General features: G+C 42.6%; 1 protein-coding gene across 3 annotated transcripts in view; it reads right to left on the bottom strand.

Annotated features, from left to right (window-relative positions):
- The window catches only part of VPS13B (vacuolar protein sorting 13 homolog B), a 2,423,697-nt gene that overhangs the window by 948,387 nt on the left and 1,457,686 nt on the right, over positions 1 to 17,624 (bottom strand). For all 3 annotated transcript variants that reach the window (XM_069220546.1, XM_069220545.1, XM_069220547.1), the window contains exon 31: positions 7,629 to 7,832. In XM_069220546.1, coding sequence (XP_069076647.1) covers positions 7,629 to 7,832 — 204 coding nt within the window. The remainder of the gene's footprint in view (positions 1 to 7,628; positions 7,833 to 17,624) is intronic.

Genomic DNA, 17,624 nt, shown 5'->3' with positions numbered 1-17,624 from the left:
AGACTACATGTTCCTATGGAATAAAGCAACTGTGTTTTGGGATCTTATGACCTCACAATTACTACACTCTCGAGTAGTCACAAAGTGCTAGTATCATAACACAAAGACACAACATCACCTTTTAAAAACTAGGTTTCTCTGGAATCTAGATCTCAATAAATCAATTAATTAATCCAACGTCTAAAGCACAGCTGTTCCAAACGGGAGGGTCACGACGCTATGCTGTCATAGGGAAGCAGGGTCCTATTTTTCCGACCTAAACAGGAAAGTCTCCAACTGAAGCAGGGTCTTATAGCACTTCTCTGAAGAGGTGAGTCTTTAGAAAAGCCATAAAGGCAGACTCCGAAGATACACCTCAAAGATGTTCTGGGAGGGAATTGAAAAGGCTAGGTGCCAAAAATGAGGAAGATCTTCCCCCAGGCCACGCCTAATGCACCCCAAGCATCCAGAGAGGGTTTTGGCTCGCAGATCGAAGGGCCCTACAGGGCTTCTTTTAAATTTTGTTCTCAATATAGAGCAAGTCTGTCTTATATACAGCTGTGTAGGTGATCATATGGATTTAAAACTTTATTCTTTCCTTGATCTGTAACCAATGTAAAGCATTAAGGCCTTGCCGAATCGACTAACCTTTGGGGATGTTCAGAAAAAGGTGAGGTGCTGCATTTTGAACCTGTTGTAGCTTATTCGTACTAGTCAACTCCAGAGGTGCCTCCAGAAGGAAAACATTAGCACAGGCCAATCTTCATGTGATCAGTGCATGGACAATATCTTTCCCAGTAACTTCTGGAAGTATTTTTAAAGTCTTTCTCAAAGATTTCAGTAGACCATGTAATCCAACTTTGGCATACTCACAATTGGCATGTAGGTTACCAGACCTTCGGTGAACATCACACTGCATATCTCTTGTTTGGGTAAGGTTGAGTGAGAGCTGCAGCCACTTCTGGGTGAAGAAACTGACCTGCCTCTCAATTTGCCAGGCGCCTTGGTCACTTTCTGCTTCAAAGAAAACGACCCTGAAGTTCAAATACCTACCATCAATGAAATGTTTTATCCCTTGGACATAGATTCATAGAAATGTCAGGGGTAACAGATGCAATCTCACACACTCTTTTATCTCTGATGATATCCCTGGGTTGGCATTTGTTTCACCTTTTGTCTCTAAATAGCATGTTTTTTCAGAGGAGAGGTTACAGAAAGGACAAGGAACGAAAAGTACAAAGTAAATAGGGATCTTACGAGTCTGATGCCTTCATGACCCGAAACAAGGGGTATCAAGGGCAGTGTAACAATGGACAAGACATGTGTAGAAACTGCTACCCCTCACTGGCATCCAGGTAACACTGAGATGTTTGCTACCCCCCATTGGCATCCATGTAACACTGAGATGCTTTCTTTCCATCTCAGAGTACTATCAACTTACACAGAGACCATTTTCATATTTACATTTTGTCTATCGGTACCAGTTGTTTGATAAAACTGTAACTGAAACTCTGTCTCGACTTAACTACACCTGCAATTTACTCCAAATAACACTGATGGGATTTTATCCCAGTTTTTTGTTCTACGAAAGGTCAGTGGTTCACTTTCATTAACAGACATAACTCTTGCATTTTCAGGGACAGAACTGTTTATTTCAAATTGTAGGAAAATGTGCTAAACTGCACATTATTCCTTCCTGCAGAGTTTTAACCTTTCAAATGGGCCACAGTATGAGGTAATCAAATAAGTAATTGAAGGGGCATCTTCTGAACCAATGTCTCAGAGCCCACCCGGCTGCGAGAGACCATGCATTGGTGCTAAGTAACCTTTATCTTTGTGCTGGCCACTGTCCTCAAAACACTCAGCAGAGTCAAAATATGTGTGCCTGTTAAGGTCCTCCTTGTGGTCTCCTGAGATTGGTAGCGGCTACTCCAGAAGGAGGCTAGAACCACATCTCAAAAGGAAAACAGATAAAAAACTGGAGGAGACAGACGCCAGGGTGGAAGGCCTCATGTTATTCTGCACTCTTGAACATTCTGTCAAAGGAATGGGGAGCTGATGTGCTGCGAGTAAAATGCATTTCTCATGACGTTTTGGTTAATCAAGTCATCAACTTTCAATCGCTATATGTTTGAGTACTGCCTTCCAGTCCCTCAATGAAATGACAAGGCTACCTACCTTTTTTGCAGAATGTAATGCACCACATGTAAAGCACCTCCTCTCACTTATCACTTCTCACTTATCACTTGAAGGGTGCATTCTATTTACACGATGATTTTCTGATCACAGACTTGTGTAGTCAACTTTAGTGACCCATACCTCTGTTGCACTTCCACAGGTCATCCAGAAAGCAAATCGAGAGTTGAATGCCCGGAACAAATGTGTCCAAAGTAAGAGAAGAAAAATATCAGACTAGAACCCATTGGGTTATGTCCCTTGAAGAGCTGCTCCAAGTCTCACAGGCAGCAGATCGTACACACACATGTATGTTCCTCTACCAGCCTATGTTTAAAATATTTTAAGTAAGAATGTTATCAAACAGAATGGAAATCACACCATGTATCAAAATTTGTTACACACATCAACAAGTTTCTCTTTCATGAAACCAGAGATAATGTGTGGCTAGTGAAACTGGAAGAAACGTCATCTTCGCTCTAATTTACAAAAATGACTAGTAGATGTGTTAACTTCTCTGTGTAGAAAGAGCATTTAGAGGTGAATGCACAATGAATAACGCTGGTGAGAGCGGCACAGAAAGAGTTCATAAACTAAAGTCAACTTAGAAATATTAACCTCCAGAATGGAAAAAATGAGACACATTACTTTAACAGTGGCCTAGTTTCAAGTACTTTGGAAGTAATTACAGAACCATGCATGTACAAAAAACCTGAGGAGCAGAAAATTATGACAGATGAGTTCTTGAGTGCCACAAAAAACAGGTGGGATTTTGGGTTAACCATATAGGATCACCTGAAAGTGACTAAATAATTAAATAACCGCGTCTGTAGAGCTAGAGGAATGTTGCAGCACACGAAAAGCATAAAGCTAGCAGTGCAGACTAACAATAAATACCAATGGTGGCCATTTCGCGGAGCCAGTTGCATAGGAATTATGAGCCCTTTTACACTGGACTTGAAGTGCACTTGCCTAGACAGCCGAAGGTTTCGTATCTCAGATCTAAAATGAGATGGGGAGTTATCACAGTGCACATCAGTGGGGAAGCAACTACTGGAAATCTTTGTGAATTTGGTTAAATAGGCTCTGTTAACTCAAGTCTGGCGAATCAGTTCCCTAAATCCTTTCAATACACGTCATTCACTAGGTATTTTTCATTCTTTGGGGATCTTTGTCACCCTGTTTTTGTTATCTTCACCCTTTTACGCTATTACTCAATTCGACAGCCCCTTCTACCATTTGCTTCTGTTCTACTGACCACTTCATTTCCTCCCCGATCTCCTTCTCACCTTTCCTCATCCGCCAAGTCTCCATTTCTACCTCATTTTTCATTTTCTTTAACCCTACCCCCTTTTCTTGTTATTCCCTCTCCATTACCTCATTGCACACTACTCGGTTCTGTTGCCTTCCTCTGTTGGTTCTCCTACTCAAGGCCTCTCTGCTTGCTATTCTGTTTCATCTCTCTAACCCCCATTTTTTTATTTTTTGTCTGCTGGATCAATTTATTTTAACATCAACACTATGGATTTTATATATCGGATCTGTAATTTTTATTCATTTACAATATGGGGTGAGGAGGTATCAATTTGTTTTTTCCACCAAACTCACATTTTTGACAGGCTATATTTACTAAGTTAGTTTGTTGAAGAATTGGATAACGTACTCATAAGAAACACTAGCTCTCATTATGAGTTTGGCGGGTGGCCTTGTCCCGCCACCTGACCACCAGTACTGTCAGAACACCGCCGTCCCTATTCGAAGTTCACTGCAGGGCCGGTGGGCAGAAACAGTGTTTCCACCCGCCAGCCCTGCGGTGAACAGGGTCTTCACATTACAGCCGGCTTGTAATGTGAATGCTAAGTGCTAAGTGCATGGGCAGTTCAGGGGCCCCCAACAGCCTTTCCATGGCGGTGGAACTGCCATGAAAAGGCTGGCGCTACAGGGACTCGTAATCCAGAGGACAGCGCTGCTTGCAGTGCTGCCCTGGCGGATTACAACCGCCGGGACCGCTAGGCTGTTGGCTGTCGGCAACCTGGCGGTGTCGGCGGTCCGACTGTGGCAGCTCTGCCACAGTCGTAATATGGCAGTCTTCACCTCTGGCCCGTCGGGCGTGGGACCGCCACCACGAGTCTGGCAGTCAGTAGACCGCCAGATTCGTAATGAGGGCCATTGTGTATTGTTCTCATGCCCACAACACCAGAAGGATACTGGTAGTAAAAAAAAAATCCAATGGAAAAATGTTCAAACGTGTAAACATACATAATGCACGAGTGTTTCATGGAGGAAATCAGTAAAGTACAAGAGGATTTGTTTTCAACAGGAGAGTTCTAAAACAACTCCAGATCATGATACTAGAGTGGCGAGGACAATTAAAGGTAAAACAAGATTTCTTAATAAAGGGGAGTGAATATAGAACACCCCTATTGCTGAGGAGGAGACAAATGTAGAAAACGCTTACTAAAAGAACTCTGATAGACATAAGGTGTAAAGAAATGGCTCCCTGTTGCAGTTACCCCCCACTTTTTGCCTGATACTGATGCTGACTTGACTGAGAAGAGTGCTGGGACCCTGCTAACCAGGCCCCAGCACCAGTGTTCCTTCACCTAAAACGTACCATTGTATCCACAATTGGCACACCCTGGCATTCAGATAAGTCCCTTGTAACTGGTACTTCTAGTACCAAGGGCCCTGATGCCAAGGAAGGTCTCTAAGGGCTGCAGCATGTCTTATGCCACCCTAGAGACCCCTCACTCAGCACAGACACACTGCTTACAAGCCTGTGTGTGCTAGTGAGAACAAAATGAGTAAGTCGACATGGCACTCCCCTCAGGGTGCCATGCCAGCCTCTCACTGCCTATGCAGTATAGGTAAGACACCCCTCTAGCAGGCCTTACAGCCCTAAGGCAGGGTGCACTATACCATAGGTGAGGGTACCAGTGCATGAGCATGGTACCCCTACAGTGTCTAAACAAAACCTTAGACATTGTAAGTGCAGGGTAGCCATAAGAGTATATGGTCTGGGAGTCTGTCAAACACGAACTCCACAGCACCATAATGGCTACACTGAAAACTGGGAAGTTTGGTATCAAACTTCTCAGCACAATAAATGCACACTGATGCCAGTGTACATTTTATTGTAAAATACACCCCAGAGGGCACCTTAGAGGTGCCCCCTGAAACTTAACCGACTATCTGTGTAGGCTGACTAGTTTTAGCAGCCTGCCACAAACCGAGACATGTTGCTGGCCCCATGGGGAGAGTGCCTTTGTCACTCTGAGGCCAGTAACAAAGCCTGCACTGGGTGGAGATGCTAACACCTCCCCCAGGCAGGAATTGTCACACCTGGCGGTGAGCCTCAAAGGCTCACCTCCTTTGTGCCAACCCAGCAGGACACTCCAGCTAGTGGAGTTGCCCGCCCCCTCCGGCCAGGCCCCACTTTTGGCGGCAAGGCCGGAGAAGATAATGAGAAAAACAAGGAGGAGTCACTGGCCAGTCAGGACAGCCCCTAAGGTGTCCCGAGCTGAAGTGACTCTAACTTTTAGAAATCCTCCATCTTGCAGATGGAGGATTCCCCCAATAGGGTTAGGATTGTGACCCCCTCCCCTTGGGAGGAGGCACAAAGAGGGTGTACCCACCCTCAGGGCTAGTAGCCATTGGCTACTAACCCCCCAGACCTAAACACGCCCTTAAATTTAGTATTTAAGGGCTACCCTGAACCCTAGAAAATTAGATTCCTGCAACTACAAGAAGAAGGACTGCCTAGCTGAAAACCCCTGCAGAGGAAGACCAGAAGACGACAACTGCCTTGGCTCCAGAAACTCACCGGCCTGTCTCCTGCCTTCCAAAGACCCTGCTCCAGCGACGCCTTCCAAAGGGACCAGCGACCTCGACATCCTCTGAGGACTGCCCCTGCTTCGAAAAGACAAGAAACTCCCGAGGACAGCGGACCTGCTCCAAGAAAGGCTGCAACTTTGTTTCCAGCAGCTTTGAAAGAACCCTGCAAGCTCCCCGCAAGAAGCGTGAGACTTGCAACACTGCACCCGGCGACCCCGACTCGGCTGGTGGAGATCCAACACCTCAGGAGGGACCCCAGGACTACTCTGATACTGTGAGTACCAAAACCTGTCCCCCCTGAGCCCCCACAGCGCCGCCTGCAGAGGGAATCCCGAGGCTTCCCCTGACCGCGACTCTTTGAATCCAAAGTCCCGACGCCTGGGAGAGACCCTGCACCGGCAGCCCCCAGGACCTGAAGGACCGGACTTTCACTGGAGAAGTGACCCCCAGGAGTCCCTCTCCCTTGCCCAAGTGGAGGTTTCCCCGAGGAACCCCCCCCTTGCCTGCCTGCCGCGCTGAAGAGATCCCGAGATCTCTCATAGACTAACATTGCGAACCCGACGCTTGTTTCTACACTGCACCCGGCCGCCCCCGCGCCGCTGAGGGTAAAATTTCTTTGTGGGCTTGTGTCCCCCCCGGTGCCCTACAAAACCCCCCTGGTCTGCCCTCCGAAGACGCGGGTACTTACCTGCAAGCAGACCGGAACCGGGGCACCCCCTTCTCTCCATTCTAGCCTATGCGTTTTGGGCACCACTTTGAACTCTGCACCTGACCGGCCCTGAGCTGCTGGTGTGGTGACTTTGGGGTTGCTCTGAACCCCCAACGGTGGGCTACCTTGGACCAAGAACTGAACCCTGTAAGTGTCTTACTTACCTGGTAAAACTAACAAAAACTTACCTCCCCCAGGAACTGTGAAAATTGCACTAAGTGTCCACTTTTTAAATAGCTATTTGTCAATAACTTGAAAAGTATATGCAATTGAAATGATTCAAAGTTCCTAATGTACTTACCTGCAATACCTTTCAAACAAGATATTACATGTTCAATTTGAACCTGTGGTTCTTAAAATAAACTAAGAAAAGATATTTTTCTATAACAAAACCTATTGGCTGGATTTGTCTCTGAGTGTGTGTACCTCATTTATTGTCTATGTGTATGTACAACAAATGCTTAACACTACTCCTTGGATAAGCCTACTGCTCGACCACACTACCACAAAATAGAGCATTAGTATTATCTCTTTTTACCACTATTTTACCTCTAAGGGGAACCCTTGGACTCTGTGCATGCTATTCCTTACTTTGAAATAGCACATACAGAGCCAACTTCCTACATAAGGGAACAACAGTACTGAGTCTATGTTTCAATATTAGGCTGACACACTCACAGAAAGGTTGGGCTTGGTAATGCTTCTGTATTATTTGTTAATTACAGGTTTGAACATAGCTCTATATCAAGTATTATACGGCATTAAATCATTCACTGACTAGATGTGTTAAGTTACAACTCAGCTACAAGTAATCAGTGCCAAAAAAATAGAGAAGGAATAACAATAGAATGTAAAACATTATGATTTACAATATTATTTTATAGATGACCATCAAACGGACAAAATGCCTTAGCTCTTCATTATTGCCTACCTGCTAGCCATATTCCACTCCAGAGCTGGATTCTGCGAGTTTCGCTCACTCTCCGTCAGTGCCCCACCCTTGCTGCTATCTTTTTCTGGTTTAAGCTGATCCCATTGGGCGGTACCTATGTTGATGGACTGCAAGTCTATTTGGTATTGTCTGTCCTCAACTTCTGAACCTGGGTCACGTAAAATTCCCAAATTCATAGCTCTCCTGAAATGGAAAGAAATGCCTCAAGATTAACACAATTTCAATCAGTCCTCTCTGTATTGAGCAATACTCATGATTAGGAGGAAGCTTTAAAACATTGTTTCAATATTTCTGTATTTTAAAGGTATAGATAAAGATACCCAAAAAAGGGTAGAGGCACAATTTTACTTGACATTCAACACTGTATATTGAAGACTACTGCCCCTAAGGTAACAGAAAGCTAAAAGAAAACAATATTATATCTGCACATTGCTAAAATATTACAGCTAGAACATAATTATCTAGTACAGTTGTTCTTAACTTTTTGACTTCTGTGGACTCCTAAATCATCACTGGAATCTGGGTACTCCTACTGAAACATTACCGGAAGCCAAGCACCTAAGTCTATGCAATTTCTTCAATTTGATCCTTAAAACAATACACACAGATACAGAAACAACTGTACATCAGCATTTCATTTTGTCTTTGGGCTCTTAATGTATGGTCTCTTTTATCAGTAATTCAGCTGAGGCCACCCATCATCCATTCTATCTTTTGTTTACTGTACTTGTTCCATACATATGTATATTCACAGAAAAAAAACTAAAGTTACAGGGATGTTATGGTTAGGAAATCAAAATAAAAAAAACATTAGAAATTTACTAAGAAAGCAAAAGTTACAAGGACGCTATGGTCAGGTTCAGATTTAACACACACAAACCCATAGAAATTTAGCAGTTATAGTTCTACTTAACTCAAGAAACTACAACTCGCGCCCTAAGGTAACTACACCTCACAACCCTGCCATGCACAGTCTTCTAATCAATAATTTTATTGCAAATGTTACAGTGACAATATCAATGGTGTCATAGAAGATGTCATGACTGTTGTAATATGTGGGGTAATTAGTAGTGCACGGCAAGGGTGTGAATTATAGTTACTTTAGGGCACGAGTTATAGTTTCTTGAGATAAATATAACTGAAGTGAGAGCCAAACTAGTTTTGAAAATGTTGTTACGATATGTCAAACGGTGTCAAATTTATTAGCAAACCAAAAAAACTTTGCTTTCCCTATTCATTTCTCCATAGTAACTTTAGACACAGCTACAGTCCAAACTGCTGAACGGATTTACACCACATTTGGCAGAAAGCTAGATCGGGGTCGAGAAAGAGCACATTTTGTGATTTGGTTTAAAACCATTCACTAGTTTTGAGTAATTAAGGCAGTGGATCAGCAGTTTCGCATGCTCAATCATGCATTGTGATAGGCTGATGGCAACAAGCAGAAAAGTTGCAGACATCGTCTTAGGACTTGGTCCAAGTCCAACAAAAGACAACAAAAAAAAAGATATAAGGGTGGAGGGTAGGGTTACCCTGTCCCTTGGGCCTTGTGGTTGGTCAAAGAGGGACCCCCTCCTGGGGTTTATTTAAGATCTTTTTGGGGGGTTCCGTGGATCCACAACAACATCCCTAGGTGTCACTCTGGATCCGCGGTTCCAGAGTGACACTCAGGGGTGTTACACTGGGTGTCAAGGTGGAACCACAGAACCCCCTCAAAAGAAGAAAAAAAAGGGGAGGGCTGATGCATGCAGGAGGTCGGGGACAGGACCTGGCCAAAGGGCATGTCTTGCTCCTAGCCACACGGTGCTCACAGCCAAAGGCCAATAATGGTGGGGTGCAGGCTGCCCGCAGGGGATTGGCCGGAGGACATGGCTGCATGCCAGGTGGCCAACTCCATGCTGTACATGGCTCCAGGATGTGCATAGCAGGGGGTTGGATCCTGCTGGCCAAAAATCCATGCCTGGTGTGAGGTTGGCTTTATGTGTGATAAGTAAATATTACTTTACATTAAAAAAAAAACCTTCGAAATTCACTGAAAAAACAAAGGTTAAGGGGATGTTATAATTAGGTGGAAATGTCAGTTAAACCATGCCAATTTAAATGAACAAAACCACTGAAATTCACCAGTTATACTTATCTCAAGGAACTATAACTTGTTCCCTTGCCAGGCACTGCTAATTACCCCACCAGAAGCATCACTCATGACATGATTTACGACATCACTGATAACATCACAGCAACATCTGAAATTACATAATTTATGAAAACACTGGACATGGCGGGGGCGCAACTTATAGTTACTTTAGAGTTATAGTTCCTGGAGATAACTATAACTGGTGAATTTCAGTGGTTTTGTTAGTTTAAATGGCATGTTTTAATTGACATTTTCACCTAACTATAACGTCCCTTTAACCTTTTTTTTTTCAGTGAAAAAAAAAAAATATATATATATATATGGCAAACACTTGCTTGCACTCTTCGTTGCAGACTCTCAAAGGGTAGGTGCCTCTGTCCGTGACAGTGGAATCTCCTGCAACACTGCAATGATCATGAAAGAACTCCAAGGTGGACACTCCAATGGTTTTTAAGTATTATTTAATCATCTCAATGCGGTGTACGGACCACAGGATAAGAACCTCTGATCCAGTATACTTGAGTCTCTTGTAACTGTGTGCTTAAATCACTAAGTTTACCTTCACCATCTCTGCTTTTTGCAATCTTCTCCTTACACCTATTTTTTGTTAAGAGCATCTAAAGCAAACATAGCAAACATAACGGCCTCCAGCTATTTTGATAACAGTTAAAGGAAAATAAAATCAATTTAGGCTCTCTAATACACCTCAGAGAAATGTTCATGGCCTAACCGATCTGGTGAATGAAAAACTGAAATGGGTTTATTAACAAGCAATCTGAATGTAGTTAAAGAAGAGTGTCACCTCAGAATGGTGCAAAGAATATTTGCACCAAACTGAAAAAAATGCTTTTTGTTGCCCATGCCGCATCCCTCCAGATAGAGTACTGTTCCTGCAGCGTCACAGTGCTCTTTACTGCCCCCTGCTGGTTTCTGTGTCGCTCGCCTTGTGCACATGGTGGCCATGCGTACATGGCTTAGAGGCCGAGAACATGATTAAACTGAGGGATCCAAACCAACAAGCACGACGTGCTCACAAATCTCACCACACTGAGTTTTGTTCCTTTAGGCTAAATAGTTACTACATCACATTAAACAATCATTGCTTAAACAAACGTTAACACCAGGGCACACTCTAAAATACATGCAACTTTACTGCTGATATGACAGGTAAAACAATTATAATTTTTACACTCATGCTTTCATCTGTTAGTGGTTTCCTACCCGGTGACCAGAACTCATGAAGGTAAGGATTTTTTAAACTCACAGCACAGTAGACTGTTTTGCAATCCGATGCAAACCTACATATGTCTTGCAAAATACACTGTCTTTTTGTTTCCAAGTCATATCCATTCCTGTCCTGGCAGAATCCCCAGAACACAAATTAACACAGCAATGAAATCTTGTTAATTCCTGCTGCCTTAGAAAGCTTCAGCCACAGGTTATTTATACCAGAGGATGATTTACAAGGGAAATCCCTTGCTAAGATACATTCAGGTTCCCAAAGTGTGTCCTGCCATTTGGAGCTCTGCAGGAGGGTTTCTGGTTACATGCCCTACTGTCATGAAGTGAGGCGGTAAAGCCATGGATTTGCACGTGTAATACAACTGATCACAAGGGCCAAGAGGCATGGAGGGACCTGCCTTTCTAGTGGATTAGAAAGAGGTTTGCCTTCTCCAAGGGACTGATGATGTTTGAAATGTCAGACACATCATGCTCTCACTGGAAAAGTCTTGTGTTTCTCACTGAATATAAGAATTGCCTCTTTTCATTTCTTTCCGGTGGCTGCTGTATACAACAATCCACAACCATACCTGACAGTAAAAAGATGCCTACATAAAGGTGAATGACCTTGAATAGTATGTATCAGGCTAACGTGGTTTATAACTGAGCATTCATTAAATATACATGTTATAACATATAGGGAAATAGGAAACACATGCACATAGAAAACAATCCATTAGGCCACAAATGTAAGATCCCTTGAAAAGTTTCCTATGGGAAGATATCTGAGGAGAGTAATCAGGTAATGAGGTGGCACTAGTACAAGTACTGAGACTGAGAAGATCTTCAAACAGAACTGCTTTTTAAACATCAAACCACCCATCTTGACAAGAACATGCCACCCAAACAGAATGGACCTTGGTGGTCAAGAAGACGCTACTAAAACAAAGGTAGAAGTCATTTACAAGCTTCTGGAACGGGAACAGAAGAGGAACAGCACTTGTTTATGTCTGTGATGTTGTGGAGAAGCCGTATTATGCAAGCAACTCCAGAGGTTGGCAATACTTAAGAGTGCCTTCAACAGCCACGGCTCAGTGTGCTCTTCTCAACCTGCCAATCAAGAGGTCAGACACATAAAACTGCGAGCTCATATATTTACTCAACCAAGGCACAGGTTTATGAATTCAGGCTCAGTCATTTCGGGTGCAAACTTTAATGGGACATCTGCGCAATAGAGGCCATGCACGTTTATTTTAGGAAAAAAACTGAAACATAATATTGAGAAATGTAAACCAGAAACACTTCTTGAAGGAGAATGTCTATTGAAATCAAACCATGTTAGAAATCAAACAATGAATCCATGTGGCCAGCTGGCTGGTGCTCCAAGATCCACACTCGCATTACAGTGAAGACTCCTGCTATAGAACCCCATAACTATGGTTGCATGAGCCACGTCCTTACTACTCCTACCCTAGCGTGGCTTCCTATACATCAAGCCGGAACATAACAACAAACTCAAGTAGGAGTAGTAGCGGAGAAGAAGAGTGTGGCAAGCCCCCCACCAGATGAAGCTTTACAACAGAGCATGACAATACTGACCAACACAAAGTAAATATGTGGAGTGAGTTGGTGTGTCGAAAGCATCCACAGAGCAGGATTTCTCAAACGACCACGTGGCAAGACATAATGTTTCACAAACTATTTTAAAAATACATTAATAAATGGAAACTACTAGTCACACTGAATAACGCTCTCAAATGCTGAAAATGACAGGAGCAGCTTATCAAATGAGTGTGAGCAATTCGGCAAGAATTGTTCTACATCTGTGTGACTGAATGAGTAAGATCGCATATTAGTTCTGTACTAGTGAGCAGCCTCTAGGTACGGTGGGGGCAGAGAGCGCGGTGCGCAGAGGTAAGTTAACAGAGGTTCATTTTCAATTTACTTTCACGGTCGCAATGGCGCAGGCCTGATGGGCTTCGAAGGACAAACAACTGAAGATGACTGCTGCCTGAATAGCAAAGCACCTACAGGCCAGAAGTCAGGCAGAGTCATGAGGGGAAGATTACAGGAGCTACATTTTCTACTGAGAAAATAGAAGGTTCTCTGTAGCCAAAGTTCTGGGAAGCTACTTTAAAGAAACATTAGATGGCCATCAGGTCAATTTAATGGTAACAAGGGCTTCGACTGAAAGCTAGCATAACATCCTCTGGGCACAAGAGATGTAATCAGTTTTGTGCACTAAATAATGGTCACTGGTCAGTTTTGGACAATATTTCTAATGGTCAATATTAAAGACCATAGACTGTTACGCTCAGTATATTGATTTGTCAGCACATTTGTGTGCAACGAGGTCAAAGGGAAAATTCGATTTTAGAAACAGCCGCTACTGAGCAAGGGGAAGCCTTTCAGACATGACTTCAAAATGAAATGCCAAGGACGTGCAACTAAGCAATGCACCACTGGTATCAGGAGGATAGGAAGAAAGGAGCCAAGTGGCAATGGATGGGAGAAGGATGTGGTAGAAATGCAAAGTCGGTGGGTTGGGAGAAGAGTAAACAGGGACAAAGACTAGAATGGAAGGCATTGGTGGTGGTGAGCAAAGACTTGATGGTGCGGGCGAGAAAGACAGATGAGAGGGATGTTCAGAAAGAGAGTGAAAGACACTGATGCCGCCCCGCAGGACACGTAACACAAAGCAAGATGAAAGGTATCTGGCTAGCAGAAAGGAGACGGTATAATGTTGATGCAATGCTTTAGTCTAGCTGGAATGTAACAAACTATGTCCCACTCGAACAGTAAAAGCATACAATAGGTAACCTCACTTCAAACTTGTATGCAGTGTTCCTTTTCTAGAAATAAAAAGCAGAAATGAGAAAAAAAGCTACGACACAACCAAGTCTGTAAACTTTTTTTGTGGCCGATATGCATGATCTGCACTTCGCATTTTGTTATTCCCTTACTACCTTTTTTTGGCTTAGTCATGCGTACTGTTGGGCAGGTGGTGTTGGAGGGCTGCTCAGCAGGTCAGCAAAAAAAAAACAAAAGAGTCCTAGCGCGGGTAACAGGAAACGTTACTAGAATGTTTTTCTTGTTAAATTAATTTAGTATGGGTCAAGGCTTTTTGTATGTTTACACAAGACAACCCATGTTGAACCATTTACGACTCAGAGCTGAATATGCATAAGTTAAAAAAAATATAGGCTGTCTGAACAGAAGTCAAAGTGGTTCATATCCGGCTCAATCAGCCTCTATAACACGTCGCACCTGAAAATAGGAAGTGCTCTAAACAGCAAGAAAAGTAAATATACCAGTTGTGGAGCACAATTTAAATCCACACTGATTGGCTTTAATAGTTTTTGTCAGCTAGCTTTACTTGCTGAGATTTTTCTTTTTTTATGTTTCAAGCTGATACGAAAATCTGAAATAGGTCTGGCATTTGCTTGAATTTGAGCTGTTGGCATTGTAAATTCATAACTGGACTTTTCTTGCCACATAAATTGGTCAACACTGCCTCATGATTTCGTCTTTTCCTGCCATATAATTCCAGTGGCCCTGCATATAACTAAAGCACTTTCATTTAACCTCTTCCTCTATCTGCAGCAAAAAAATGAAATTTTGCCATTTAGCATCCTAATTTAAATCTGCTATGCTAATCCCAATAGAATACCACTTTCACCACCCCACCATCAGAGTTGCTGGCTGTCTAACATAATTCCCCCCAAAAAGAAACAAGAAAGCAATGGAGGAGAAATAAACTGGAAGGGTCACCCAAACATACCAAGAGTGTTCAAATAGTCATAGTGTAACAATGATGTTAAGTTTGCCTGAATCATGTTCATAATTGTAATAAAGAGAGACTATTAAAACATATACAATTACATTAACCTTTATCAGAAATACACTTTTGCCATTAGACTGTAATGCTCACAACAGCCCCTTGAGGGCACCATAACAAAAATATCATTTGTAAGAAACATGGTCATGTAACCATATTGTTAGCCACTAGAGGGCATAACCCCATGAAAATAAAAGGAGAAAGTAATGTAGTGTAAACATATACTTAGCCCCTAGAGGGCATTTTAAGGGCTAGCAGGCCTACTACAATGATATTACAAACTAGGCCTTTAAAACAAAACTTCTCCCAGCAGTAAAACAAAAATTCTAGCCAAGAGAAAGCTTAAAAGACACTGAATGGTGGGAGGGGTTACTATTTTGGGGTCCTCACTCTGTGGGGACGCAGACATGATGTAGACAGAAAGAGTGTTTTGAAGGTGGACCGATTGCCCTAGGACCACCACAGGCTGAGTTATGAGCAAAAATGTTTTGTAAAAGTAATGCCCTGCAAAGCATTATGTGGAGTGTTTTTTGTGCCGCAAATACTATTGTATGTTGACTGCAATGCTCAGAACAGCCCCTTGGGGACACCACAATAAAGATAGCATTTGGAAGAAACATGGTCATGTAACCATACAGTCAGCCCTTAGAGAGCATAACCACATAAAAAGGAATGGGAGAAATGAATGCAGTGTAACCATATATTTAGTCACTAGAGGGCAAAATGCATTAGACATTTTCAAGGGTAGTAGGCCTACTGTAATGATATTACAAAACAAGGCCCATAAACATAACTTCTCCCAGCTGTAAAACAAAGGTTCCAGCCATGAGAGAGCTTAAAAGGATAATGAATGGTGGTAGGGGTTATTATTTTAGAGTCCCCACTATGAGAGTTTGGGGACCCAGAGATGATGTAGACAGAAAGAGCACACTGTGGTCAATGTTTTGAAGGTGGTCCATTGTCCTAGGAGCACCACGGGCTGAGTTATGAGCAAAAACGTTTTGTAAAAGTAATGCCTGCAAAGCATTATGTTGATATGACTGTAATGTTTAGAACAGCCCCTAGAGGACACCACAATGAAAATAGCATTTGTAAGAAACATGGTGATGTAACTATATAGTTAGCTTCTAGAGGGCATAACCACACAAAAAGAAAATGGCATTAAATAATGCAGTGTAACCACATATTCAGCCCCTGGAGGGCAGAGTGCATTACATATTTTCAGGGGTAGCAGGCCTATAGCAATGATATTACAAACAAGGCAAACACAAGCTATTCCCAGCTGTAAAACAGAAGTTCCAGCCATGAGAGTGCTTAAAAAGATACTCAATGGTGGGAGGGGTTCCTATTTTGGGGTTCCCACTAACTTAGTGTGGGGACCCAGAGATGCTTTAGACAGAAAGAGCATATTGTGCTGAACGTTTTGTAGGTGGTCCCATTGTCCTAGGACCACCAGAGACTGAGGTAAGAGCAAAAATGTTTTATGAAAGTAATGCCCTTCAAAGCATTATGGAGCGATTTTCCCAAATGCAGTGAGTATTGTAGTATCGGCTCTCCAGCTGTTCCGGGAAAGCCGCTTTCGCTTTGAGGATTTGTGTTTTATGTAAAGCATTTACCAATTTCAAGTGTTTTAAGGGGACACAAGAAATGACTCTGATTAGTTAACTGTGAACCATGTGACCAGCGCTCCAATACTGCCAATCCAGTTCACACTGTTGTGCCTGTTCACTGTGCGCGCCATGGCCGCCATGCAGCATGAAGGGGAGAGGCGAAACAGAAAAAATTGTTTGCCCATGCTGAAATATAAAGGCAATTCTGCAATAATCCATGTAACAGGGGCAGTCTGCAAGGCGTGACAAAAAGAGTCTCAAGGCGGGACAAACGAAAGCATTTACCACTGACATTAAGTGAATTTTGCACAGTAATTACTGTGTGCATTTTCCTTTTATATTTCCGAAGGATTGACCTGTTGAAATTTAATTAAGGTTGAGGAATGTAACGCATCCGATAATTATCAAATGCGTGAAATACCTTCAAACTCGCAAATCCGAACCATGTGTAAACAGGGGTGTACCAACTGGTCATTATATAATGCTCCACCCGTATTCAGACCTATAGAATATTTAAATACCATTACTATTATATGGGTTCATAAACACAGCATCACAGATCAATCATTTCAATCACACAAAGCCACAGATACAAATATATCCATTTGTTTATATATTTATAAAGGACACACAGCAAATGAGTATATGTTTTATGTAACAGTTTTATAGAATGAGAAGTTGGCTCTTTTACATGAACACTAGATTACAATATACAAGGTCAGGTATTTTGGGGGGCAATGGGAGATTAAATGATTTGCCTAGAATAACAGGATGTTGAGTCGACTCCAGGACTTAAACCTGGTTCCCCAGTCCAAAAGTCAGCATTTCTGCCTTTAAGCTGATTATTATCCTGCAGTGATATCAAAGTGTTGTGATGACATGACGATAAACCAAGAAGCCTATGGTCAAAGCCCAAGTCACTTAGAACTGTCTCCATAACCCCAAGATAGTTTTATAGGACACCAATCCAACAATAGTTTTTACACACTGTATCTGTTCAGCTGATAGAAAAAACGAACAATTACATGGTCACAAGTCAGAATTTGGTGCATATGGGCCAAATGTAACCTAAGTGCGGGGGATATGGTCGGATGGACTGTGACATCCTATGTCCTATGGTCTGGCCCAAATCTCATCCACTACTTGTTATAGATATAGCCATCCATGAGGAC

The sequence above is a fragment of the Pleurodeles waltl genome, chromosome 2_2, assembly GCF_031143425.1.
Source record: "Pleurodeles waltl isolate 20211129_DDA chromosome 2_2, aPleWal1.hap1.20221129, whole genome shotgun sequence".
Taxonomy (NCBI): Eukaryota; Metazoa; Chordata; class Amphibia; order Caudata; family Salamandridae; genus Pleurodeles; species Pleurodeles waltl.
The sequence above is the reverse complement of the archived record's forward strand: the minus strand, read 5'-3'. Positions and strand labels throughout refer to the sequence as shown.